Source organism: Quercus robur, chromosome 5, assembly GCF_932294415.1.
Source record: "Quercus robur chromosome 5, dhQueRobu3.1, whole genome shotgun sequence".
NCBI classification, from domain to species: Eukaryota; Viridiplantae; Streptophyta; class Magnoliopsida; order Fagales; family Fagaceae; genus Quercus; species Quercus robur.
This window is the reverse complement of record NC_065538.1, coordinates 28521544-28534074: the sequence shown is the minus strand read 5'-3', so window position 1 is coordinate 28534074 and position 12531 is coordinate 28521544. Positions and strand designations below refer to the sequence as shown.

At 36.6% G+C, this 12531-nt stretch overlaps 1 protein-coding gene across 2 annotated transcripts; it reads right to left on the bottom strand.

Annotated features, from left to right (window-relative positions):
* Positions 1-2883: 2883 nt before the first annotated feature.
* LOC126725713 (protein FAR1-RELATED SEQUENCE 6-like) lies at positions 2884-12014 on the bottom strand. 2 transcript variants are annotated; one of them, XM_050430569.1, is made up of 3 exons: positions 11826-12014; positions 7190-7417; positions 2884-5325 (listed from the first exon to the last, which is right to left on the bottom strand). In XM_050430569.1, the coding sequence occupies exons 2-3, from the start codon at positions 7253-7255 to the stop codon at positions 3265-3267; spliced, it is 2127 nt and encodes a 708-aa protein (XP_050286526.1). In that variant the 5' UTR covers positions 7256-7417; positions 11826-12014; the 3' UTR covers positions 2884-3264. The 2 variants fall into 2 exon arrangements, with proteins under 2 accessions (XP_050286526.1, XP_050286527.1); XM_050430570.1 differs by lacking the exon at positions 7190-7417.
* Between the last annotated feature and the right edge of the window lie 517 nt (positions 12015-12531).

Below are 12531 nucleotides of genomic sequence, written 5' to 3'. Positions count from 1 at the left end.
ATTAGATGACTGAAATGAATTTTAGCCAAACTTAAAAGGTGCAATTTACATTTTAGCCTAAAGATTATCATTGCTATCGTAAATTTCATTCAATGTATCAAACATGCCCTTGACATTTTAGGTAGAATTTGATTTTGTTTATAGTAGAAAATAAGAAATTAATAAATCATTAAATAAAATGTTAAGTTAAAATCATCTTAACTTATGTTCTTAAAGTCTTCTTTAATTGAATCTTTTATAAATTATCAATTGATATTCTGTCCGAGTTTAAGATAATTTAGTTGGTAAATTTTTATATAAACGATTTGGAGTTAATCTAAAGAAGATATAAAAAATAAAGATTGCAAGATACAATCTTTTGTTATGTACTTCAGAAACCTAATGAGATTTTCTGGCCCAAATATTAGCCTTGTTCTACTCAAAATTTCAATCACGTTAACATCAGTTTGGTCAAAGGTTGTAAGATTTTAATCCCAAAAGTGAGACCTACAAATTTTATATTTTCATGAAATTTTAGCAATAGGAATTTTTGTTTTTGGCGGAGTCCTTTTTTTTTTTTTAAAGGTCATACGTGTGACTCAACTTTTATGTTCATCAAGGAGAGATTTGACCCTTTGAGATAGTTAGTACACACACATACTCTCTCTCATAATGATAATGTAAAGATTAAGAAAAAAAAATGTATGGAGTATATTTTATAACATGGTATATTATATATATTTTGATACACAATTAATCACATTCCTCCATCATAAACACCAACACCCAAGCTCATACACTGGAATGGACAAGAAAAGGAAAGCATAACCATCAGAATTCATAACCATTCCCAATGGTCAAGTATCCTAACGACCACGAAGCCATTACAACTAATGTGCTAACTACATTTCAATTATGAAATGGGACATTTATAAAGATATCAATTACTCAGGTTGCCTATATAAGGACATCGTGATCCCATTTATAGATAGTTGAATTAGGAAAGGAAACCGTAACCTTCGGGATACATTTAATATGCCAATATTTCAAAACCGTTCCCAATGGTCATTTATCCTAATGACTATGAAGCCATTACAACCCAATGTGCTAACTACATTTCAATTATGGAATGGGACATTTATAGAGGCAATGGTTACTCAAGTTGCCTATATAAGGGCACCTTGATCCCTATTTGCTGATAGCTAGATTAGAAAAGGAAAATGTAACCCTGGGGATACATTTAATATGCCAATTTTTTCATTACCCGTTCCCAATGGTCGTATATCCTACAATCTTGACTACCACATGGACATTACAACCCGTGTGCTAACTACATTTCAATTATGGAATAAGACATTTATGGAGGCAATGGTTACTAGATTAGAAAAGGAAAGCATAACCTTTGGGATACATTTAATATGCCAATTATTTCATGATCCATTCCCAATAATCATGTATCCTACTATCCTGACAACCACATGGACGTTACAACCAGAGTGCTAACTACATTCCAATTATGGAATAAGACATTTATGGAGGCAATGGTTACTCAGGTTGCCTATATATGGGCATGGCCCCACTTTGCAAAGGTACAAGTAAAAAAAAAACCTACTCTTTCTACTTCCATAATATTTTCTCATAAGTTAAGTTAAAGTTTGACTTAAGCATCAAAGAAACTTTGGTCGGTGCCACACTGATGAGGAATTTCCTTCTTGCAAGTCTTCCATAACTTCGTGTTTGGCCGACTAGCCCACTGAAGATTTTTGCATCATCATATTTAATTGGTGTAATGTCATGAATTTGGATTATGAATTTCCGAAAAAGCTAACCAGCTACGCACAAGACAGTTCAATCACAAAAGAGATTCTTTTACGGAACTTACTAGCCATAAACTAGGCAGTAAAAGAATCCAACTAGGTTGAAGCTAAGCAGAAAATTACTTTACAAATGATGGTTTTTTTTTTAATCTAAATTAAAAAAAAAAATGATGTTAAAATAAAGAAAAATGTGATTTGCACAAAGTGTATGCAAATAGATCTGTTTCAGCAAGAGGCAAGATTCAGTAATTGGAGATTTCATTTAAAATCAACAGCCTAAGTGCCCATTTGTTTCCACGTTTTGAGCCCAAAAAGGGCTTTTTGAAAAAAGCCAGGCTTAAAATTGCGTTTGGTTAAGCCCAAAACGCAACTTTTTGATAAAAGTTGCGCTTCGGGCATAGGCCGAAAACGCGAACTAAACGAGGAAAATTTATGAACCTCTAAGGGTCCATAAATGAAAACGCGCACTGCACGTTTGATGGGTTACCGTTGCTAAAGATGGAATTACGAAAATACCCATGAAATTAATCAATTCTCTCAACGCCTAACCTCACGCCTCCTAAATCCCTAACCTGATTCAGCAAAAAACAAGTATCCTAAATCCTAAAATAGTCAAATTCAAGAATGCTTAGCAGTGATTTCAAACAATCATTGCTCTTACCTGGCTGAAAACACAACACATTCAGAAATTAGCCAGAAAGTCCAGGGCCTCAAAGTTCTCCGTGGAGAATTAAGGGATGGAATGTACATAAAAATGCTTTAACGATGCAGACGTGCACTATGGAACAATCTGCTTGACTAATAATGTCTATGACATGAAGAATGCATTTTAGCCTACATATTTGAAGAGGATTGATAATGATGCATTTACAATCAAACATGGACCTGTGCAGACAAATTGTTTAAACATTTAATGTATGCTTATTTTTCTCATGTACATCACAAGCTTCATCCAATGTATATGTCAAAAATTAGAATGATATTAACAGAAACAAAAAGTTGTCAGTATATACATCAAACCCCAGAAACAAGTCTGGAAAAGGAATGCTTATTTTTCTCATGTAAATCACAAGCTTCATCCAATGTATATGTCAAAAATTAGAATTATATTAACAGAAACAAAAAGTTGTCAGTATATACATCAAACCCCAGAAACAAGTCTGGAAAAGGATAAGCCTACATTAACCCAGAAACGTGCTATATACTTAATGTTATCTGCCTAGAAGAGTAACACAGCTGACATAATTTGAAATGTCAAAAAAGAAAGGGAAAGAAAACTATGTAAATTAAGATGTAAGAATAGGCAACATGCAAGCTGACCCATTGCACCTATCTATATTATATATGTTATGGACATTCTGCATGAAGAACGGATGGAAGCAGCCCTCGAGAAAAAGGGAGGGAATAAAAATAAGATTACCATGGTAGTTGAAGAAGGGATCTTCGACCATCATCACAAAAAAGAAAGTTATTCCTGTCTGCTTTCTACATCATGAACCCTATTCAATGACTCCTCAAAAGCTGGCAATGCCTGCCTGCCATCTACATCATGAACCCTATTCAGTGATTCCTCAAAAGCTTGCAATGCCACATTGTAATGGTCTAGAGAAATCACCCCCTCCTCAACAACTTGCAAGGCACTTCGGTATAATTGATTAAACCACTGCACACAATCAGTAGCATCTACACTACCAGAGCCAACATCAGGAATGTACAAGCGCTTGTAATCCTTTTTCCATCGTGACAGAATGTATTTAGGAGGGACCTCCTCCACCCCATTAAAATTAAGCACACACAATGCGTGCCGGCATAGGTACCCATAGAAGTTAAAGCAACTGCAAATACAACGAACCTCGCCTGCTGCTCTGTTGTATAGAACTTCATAATCCCTAATCTCCCTCCTATTTCCCTCACCCAAAACACGCTCCTTGACCAAGAATATTACGATTGGCCCATCAATGTGCAACTGTGTTGTGCTAAAACAAGAATACATCTCTTCCACTTCATATTGGAACTTCTTAAATATTTCTCTTGTGTACACTTTGGAGAGCTGCAACTCAAAAGAACATCTTGTTTTCAGTAAGGGGCTTGAGCTTCTTGACTCAATATCTGCAAGGACTTCTTCCTTGTGCTTCTTATGTAGAGCCAATTCATACTTATCAAGAAATTCTTTCAAAGGAGTTTGTTTATGCACATATCTATCAAAAAAAGGATTCAGTATGTCACCTGGACGTGCAGCAGACATTCCAGCAAAAAATGTGTCTTTCAGATAAACCGGTGCCCACCTAACTCGATCTTCATACAAAGATCGAAGCCACTCATGATCACCAACTCCAAATCGCTGGACCATAAATACCCATGCAGTTTCAAATTCAATCACCTTCAAAGCTTCATAAACTGCTTTAATCATTGCTTTCCTGATTGCATCATAGTTGCGTAACCCTCCCAATTTTTCTGGAACTCTTTTCATAATGTGTGCCAAACCAAAACGATGGAGAGATTTTGGAAACATCTCTGCAATTGCACTCTGCAAAGCCTTACACCTATCAGTAATAATAGTTTGTGGAGGGCGTCCTGACATGCACGTAAGCCAAGCTTTGAACAACCAAATATAAGATTCTGTTGTCTCACCTGCAAGCAGGCCACACCCAAGCAATACCGATTGGCCATGGTGATTTATTCCAACAAGTGCCACAAGAGGGATCTCATATTTGTTTGACAAATATGTGTTGTCAAAATAAATAACATCACTAAAGTAACAACATGCAGCCCTAGATCTAGCATCAACCCAAAACACATTCCTCAAACGCCCTTCGTTGTTGAGATCCATCAAGTAAAAGAAGTTCGAATTAGCCAATTGCATACGGCAGAGATAGTTATAAATGGCTTGTGTGTCACCCTTTTTTAGGCTCAGCTGATTGGGATGATCAGTGAAATTCCCGACTTCTCTTGCATTTGAATTTGAGCCCCCATTGCCTCCTGCATCTATCACAAGTGCTCTGTACAACTTGACTGTTTGTACTTCTGCATCAGAATTTGACTCTGATTTCCTTTTAGTTCCGCTGCCCATCTTCTTAATTGATTTGTAGACCTTGGTACCTAATAAATGGTTGTGTTCAAGTGTAACTTCAAGTATCCTCCACCTTTTGGAGTCAACTAATCTCATTCTTATCATTGCAGGGCAACCGGTTCTTGTTTCCTTTCTTAAACGATTTACATCTTTAACTCTTTTAAAACCCTGGCTGCTGCAACAAAGTACTGCACCATACTTCTCTCTGCTATTACGCTTGAACCATGAATTCTTCACTCTAACACGAAACCCCGCTTCCTTAGCATAGCAATTATAGTAATTGTAAGCATCATCATATGACTCAAACTCCATTCCAACAGCAGGTGCAACAAACTCCTTCCTTCCTTCAGAGAGACCATTTTGATAATCTAATTCTGTCATTACACCATCTTCTTCTTTTTGAATCTCATTGCACTCACTATCGGGCACCTGCTCACTGCTAAGGGAGGCTTCTTCCATCTGGAATACAAAATCGAACCCCCAAAGGTCAATTAGATTATCAGAAAAAGCAAACTAAGCATAGAACAGAGATGATAGACCATTATAAATTAAAGGTGAATCACGACATATGTATTCTGTAAGGTGTAAAGAACCTTACCAGTTTTATATATAAGGCTCTTAACCCCAGAAAATCAATGTCAAGACTATAATCCTCAGCCTAATGCCTTCATTTTGTTAAGGTTAATCAAGCCATACATGCGTAGGTAGTTGGGCCCCATGCAACTTGATATTAGGCAATGTGCTCTTACGTGCAATAATAAATTATTCAAAAAACGTAGAAGACACAAAAAATAATTGAAAACACCAGCAAATAAAACAGCTCAATATTAACCTTGCCCCCACTTGCCATCAAAGTTACCTTTCTAAATTGCACAAACTATGCAAGGGTAACATTGTACTGTTTTCAAAATTTTAAGAACTAAGGTGATACAATTAATAGTTTAAGGACAAAATTAACCTTTGACATATAGTGCAGGACCAAATTCATAGTTTGTTGTATTACACACGCAAGCACACACTCACACACACACATATATACAAAAAACACAGCCGTATGTGTGCACACTTGGACATTCTACAACAAAACAAAACAAAGCGTTAATCTGAAAATTTTGGGATATGCTATGTATCCTCAATTGACTAATCAAGGTCAACTACATGTATTCTTTTCCATCATTCTATTGAAACTAAAATCATACTCTCTGTGATCTTCTTAATTGTCATATCCTTTTTTAATACTTCTACTAACATCATTTGATCTCTTCCTCTACCCTTTTTCATTCTCTTGAGACTTTAGTCAACTCAATGCATTAATAGTTCTACTCTACACATGACCAAACCATTTCAAATGTCTCTCCTCATCTTCTCATCAACAAGGTCCACCTACTAAAGGCACTAGACTAATTACTGTAGCAAAATAAAGGTAGACCTAGTGGCTACAATGGTGACTAGGAAGTAGAGTTCATAAGCTCTTAAAATGGCTGTTCGGGATATGTTAAATGGGGAAGATGGTTAAAATTTCAAAGCAAATAAAAGAGACATACTTGAAATATATGTATATATATAATTTCCTTGTGTTAGAATAATAGTTAAATGATTAAATTAACAATTTCCAAACAACTTAAGTGTTTGGATAATTGGTAATTTATTATTGTATCAGAGTAGGTGGTCTTGAGTTTGAACCCTGTGATGCGGGAGATGAAAGAGAATTATTATTTAATATTATTTATGTTTGCAAGTCAATTGTATTTTTATGTTTTAGGTCCTAGTAGTTTATTGGGCTTTTAGTATTTTAATTTAGAAGTAAGGTTATTTTTGTAATAAGGCAGTTAAGGTTTCCTAGCCAGCAAGGGTATTTTTGTAATAAGGCAATTAGGGTTTCCTAGCTAATTAGAACTAGGGTTTAGTAATCCTTTATAAGCAACATATTGTACTCCTTGAGGAGATAGTTGATATTTTGATGAATGAAAACAATGGCCGTTTGGTCTTTCTTTGGTCTGGTGCTGACTCCAGATCTACCCTAGGTGCTGACTCCAAGCAAGGCCTAGGTGCTGACTCCTAGGTCATATCCTTTATTTTTCCGTTATTTCAATTTTGTTCTGGTTGTCCTGCGTCAGTTTTGGTATCAGAGCCAACACCGATCTGTTGAAGCATCATCGCAGGAAAGAGCCAGAAAATATCACCTAAAAAAAAAAAAAAAAAAACCAGATTTTGAAGCCAACCAGAAACCTCTAGTCCAGAACCCACAATCAAGTTTCCAAATCCATCACAACCACAAAGAGAGAAAAAACCACGTCAAAACCCATCGGCAACCTCGACTCACCACCGTTGAGATTGACCCACCAGCCGCTGAAACCCACAGACCAGCACTTAGCCACCGCCGACCCATTAGCCACCGCCGCCGACACCATCTTCACCTTCAACTACTGCCGCTGAGGACGTCGACCACCACCGATGCCAAGACCCAAGACATCGCGCAGCCACTCCTCTACAATTCAAGCTGCTGCTGTCTTCCCTGTCTTCGCGCCGCTACAGCCGTTGATCCCTGGCACTGCATCCATCACCAAGCCTCTTTTCAGTTTAGAGAATGTTGTCTCTTTTAGTTTCTATGGTTTCCTTTTTTTTTAAAAAGTCTGTCCTGTAGTTTGCGTTCTTTTTAAGTCTATTGCTTGCTTTCTTTAAGTCTGTAGTTCCTTAAGTCCAGCAGTGTATTTTATTATTTTGCAAAAAAAAAAAAAAAAAAAAAAGAAAAGAAAAGAAGAAGACCAAGCAGGGTCCAGGCCCGTGACAGACCAGTCCAAGCCCAGTTCTAGCACTACCTGTCCAGAGAACATCACAGCAGCCCAAGTTCTTGTTCCAACTCCAAACTATTTTTTGACGCACTATTCTAGAGAATCATGGAAATATTAGAAGCACCTTATTTTGATGGTTATGAAACTTATCCACGAGATTTTGTCAACTGGATGAATGGGATGGAGCGATTCTTTGAGCAAGCAAATTTTGCAGATAACATAAAGGTTAGGTATGCCAAGTCGAAGTTAATAGGTAAAGTACAGAGGTTTTGGGAGAATCTTGAACGTTTCCGCTATATGGATTATGAACCTGCCATTACTGTGTGGGAAGATATGAAAGAAAAACTTTGTGATGAGTGTTTGTCACCATACTATCGAGCTAAGTATCTACCCCAATCTCAGTGTGGTACTTTTCAAGTTGAAGCAAATGCAACGAATCCTCATCCTCATCCCATATCATGTCCTCAGTGCACTTTTGAACAATCTACCAAGAAATTATCTACCAGGAAAGTAACGGAATTAACTGTAAAGCCCATGAAAGAGATTCAAGACAGGATTGCTCAGATGAAGCAAATGAAGACTCAACCTGATTCAATTGGGAAACCAAGGATAATTGATCACAAAGAACTTATTGATGCCCCCATAGAAGATAACATTGATGGTGATATCTTGGTCGTGGAGAATCCTCCCGCAACACCAAAGCCTAATGTTGACATAGACGTACATACCTCGACAAGTGTTGCTTTAACAAGCGTGCAAGGAAATGAATCTATTGAAGAACAGCAAGGTGAAAAGATGGCGCCTAAAGAGAGTATTATGTTAGAGGGTGCACATGATGTGAAAGTTGAAGTTGTTGAATGTGCTTCTAATCAACCCTCCACAGTCCTTGAAGATCTACATCCTGGTGAAGTCGAAGAGGTTAAACCCATAGAACTTCCTATGGTTCATAAGGTTCACGAAGAGATTATACTGATTCCACACATTGATTTTGTTATTCCAAATGAGTTTGACGTGGTGGAATTCAAGGTTTTTCTTTTCCCTATGCTCCCTAACGTGATTTCAAACTTGAAGCAAGTGTTGTTTGTCAGCATCCTAATCCTTCAATGCTTTAAAACTCGAGGTCGAGTTTTCTCCAACCAGAGGAGAATGATGCAGGAGATGAAAGAGAATTATTATTTAATATTATTTATGTTTGCAAGTCAATTGTATTTTTATGTTTTAGGTCCTAGTAGTTTATTGGCCTTTTAGTATTTTAATTTAGAAGTAAGGTTATTTTTGTAATAAGACAGTTAGGGTTTCCTAGCCAGCAAGGGTATTTTTGTAATAAGGCAATTAGGGTTTCCTAGCCAATTAGAACTAGGGTTTAGTAATCCTTTATAAGCAACCTATTGTACTCCTTGAGGAGATAGTTGATATTTTGATGAATGAAAACAATGGCCGTTTGGTCTTTCTTTGGTCTGGTGCTGACTCCAAATCTACCCTAGGTGCTGACTCCTAGTGGTTTTCCCGCTTGGTGCTGACTCCAAGTAAGGCCTAGGTGCTGACTCCTAGGTCATATCCTTTATTTTTCCGTTATTTCAATTTTGTTCTGGTTGTCCTGCGTCACCTTGTCTTCACCCTACCTCCCATTTAAAAATGTTAAAAATCTCACATGTTATGTCCCACTTATTAAGGGGGGGGTCTAGGCCCACATGTGAGGGTGAGAGTTAGAATAATGATTAAATAATTAATTCACAATTTCCTAACAAATTAAGCTTTCAGGAAAATCAGTAATTTATCACCTTGCAATGAGTATGTAAGGTGAATCTAAAATAGGACAAGTACAGTGTAAATCATCCTTAGGGCAGCCACCATCTTCAAAGTGGTCTAAACTCAAAAAAGATTATTTTGATCACTCAATAGTTGGGGGAGGGGGAGTTTGAATCTAAGATGTCTCCTTTGAAAACATCAGGAGGTGCCGACCACTTGAACTACAAGGCTCTTGGCTGGTCTAAACTCAAAACTAATGGTTTTGTTATGGGGAACCCTAAGCCAGCGGGAGTTGGAGGTTTGACTAGGTATGAAATGGGCATAGAAGTAAAAGGTATTATGTGTAATGCAGATCTTGGGTAGTTGGAGGTTTGACTAGGTATGAAATGGGCAGAGAAGTAAAAGGGGTTATGTGTAGTGCAGATCTTGGGTCCACAGTCTACCATAGAGGCTTATATATTGGCCCTGCGTGATGGGATTCCATTAGCTACTAGTGTGAGCAAAGTTAACTTAGAAGCCATGAAAGCATTGATCCTTCTCTAGAGGTGGCATGTGCCGCTGTGTCTGTTGGGAGACACTAGTATCCAACCAACAAATATTGGACATGCAATACGTGCCAAAAATTTGAAACATAAATAAAATTTTCTTGATTAGGGGACAGTACTGGAAGAAGCTTAGTGTATGGGTTGGTCATGGCTGGAAATGCATTGGATACAGGTGAACACAGCTAGTCACACGTATGAATAAAAGAAATAATTTCTTGACATCTTTTCCACATTTTGAATATGGGATTGACATGCAAGGAAGATGTACTTAGAATGCAAATATGTGAAAGGGGGAAATGTAATACAAGTATGTGAAAATGTGAATGCTAAAACTTTGTAACTTATTTGACAAGAAACAACGCCTAACCTTTCAAGGTACTTAGTTACAAATTTGAAATACATTTCAAAAAGTTTAAAAAATTGTACATAGACATTTTTTTATTTATTAATGTACCCCTATGTGCCTTACAGTAGCTTTTTTGAAAAATTTTATGTATTGGTGTACGTGTATCAGTATCATGTGATATTGTGCTTCATAGCTAAGTTGCTTTCTACTAATTCTCGAAATATTCAGACCCCTTTTTGAATCCATATGGGTCCTAAATTGATGATTGAAGGCTCCTGCTGTATTCAACCCATAATTGAAGTTAATACATAAATACAGAGAGACTAACCGGGCACAGATCTCATAGCAAAGTAGGGATACATTTTCTTTCCTTACAGATATTTACTTCCCATTCTCAACATGACTTATATGGGTTATGCAGTATATTGACTCAGTTCTTAATAATAGTATTTAGTATCCATTGAACAAATAAGAGAAACGCAGGCACACACTAACACACATAGGCTAAGCATTAAAGTCAACTGTAAAGATAACAATATGTTATGCTTATTTTGATCTCAATATACCTCATTTCATACAACTTTCTACACAATTCCCTCATTTCATTCATCTTAGTGCTCATTTTTTCATTTTTTTTTTTTATTGGCACCAGGTGTCCAGAGCAGAGCCCCGACCAATCCTGGGGGTGCACAGGCCCTCGACAAGGAGTTTCCCGCAAGTGCACCTTGGGTAATTCAAGGGGCAATTAAATTCCCCCAGTCTGATGGCCCCAAGGGAGTGAATGCACGCATGGCTGCTTGAACCCAAGACATCGGGGTTTCACGGTTCGTCCCAGAGTACGCCTGACCAATGCGCCACACCCCTTGAGGTTCAGTGCTCATTTTTTCCATTTATAAGATCATAAATCTTGGAAAAATTTAAATTCAGACAGACATTAATTGAGAAAAATATACTGATGCACAGTTTATATCAAATCAAAACTACTCATAACCCCCCCCCCCCCCCAAAAAAAAAAAGATAAATTAATTTATATACATACACACACAAACTTATTTCAATTTATATACATACACACGCATGTATAAACAAAATGAAAGCTAGAGTAATTTTGCATTAGAAATCGATTCTAAATTGAAATAAGCATTAGTGATATGAAAATTAAACGATCACATACAAGTGTTAGGTTCAAACTATCCCAAGCTCATTCCTATTACACTAAACCCCTCCGTTTGGCAGACGAGAATTCGCAAGAAAACGAAAGAAACCAAACGAAAATCACAATATCATAAGTTTAAAAGCCGAAAGACTCGAATTTTTCACCATTGGCTTTCTTTTTTCATTTTTTCCGTTTTCTCGGGAAACAAACAACCCAAAAAAAAAAAAAAAAAAACAAACAAATTCATACACAGAACCGATCAAAATACACGATAAGTTTTTGATTCCAAAATCAAATCCTAAAACAAAGTGAGAGAGAAAATAAAAACAAAATTAGGGCAAAAAGTATGTGTGATTGTTAGGAGTGCTTACATTTATGAGAGGGTGGTATTGTGAGATTTTGGATCCGAATAGGAAGCTCCGCCAACCCGAGAATTTGCGGAGTCACCGGTCGGACTCTGATAAAGAGGCTAACAGAAGACTCTCTCTCTTTCTCTGTGATTCTGTTTTTTTAATTTTTGGAATTTGCGGCGTGAAAGCCTGAGTGTTTTCCTTTTTCCGTTTTTACCCCAAAGAAGAAAAAAGATATATGACTAAAATTTAGTATTTGTTTTGATAATTTCTTTTTTTAGAATGATTTATATATTTATTTGGATAATTTTGTTACATTACTCGCTAACTCATGCCATGCACGTGAACTTACCTATTTATGAGGTGGACTAAAATGATTTTATAAAATCTTAAATTGATTAAGAAACTATACGATTACATGATTTGTTCTTGTATGACTTCAATTTGTGTTACAATTTGATGAAGAAGTAATTACTTGAACGTGCAATAACTTACAAAAAATTTGTTAGACAGTTTCAAAAACTACAAAAAATAACTCAAAAATTCAAATATTAAAATTGGGATAATTACAGATTACCCACCTGTGGTTTAGCCCGAATTTAATTTACCCACCCACGGTTTCATTTTTGACATTTTAACCACCCATGGTTCATTCTGTTTATACTCCGTAACCCACCTCTAATTTTTCCGTTACTCTAACAAGTTTCATCAAAAAATCAAACAAGAA

Bases quoted from the DNA above. Each gene is read 5' to 3' on its own strand.
- LOC126725713 (XM_050430569.1), bottom strand. From the start codon at position 7,255: ATGGGTCGGCGGTGGCTAAGTGCTGGTCTGTGGGTTTCAGCGGCTGGT. The intron at 5,326-7,189 runs GTGAGTCGAGGT...TTTGTATTCCAG, and splicing joins GTGGGTCAATCTCAACGGTG to ATGGAAGAAGCCTCCCTTAG.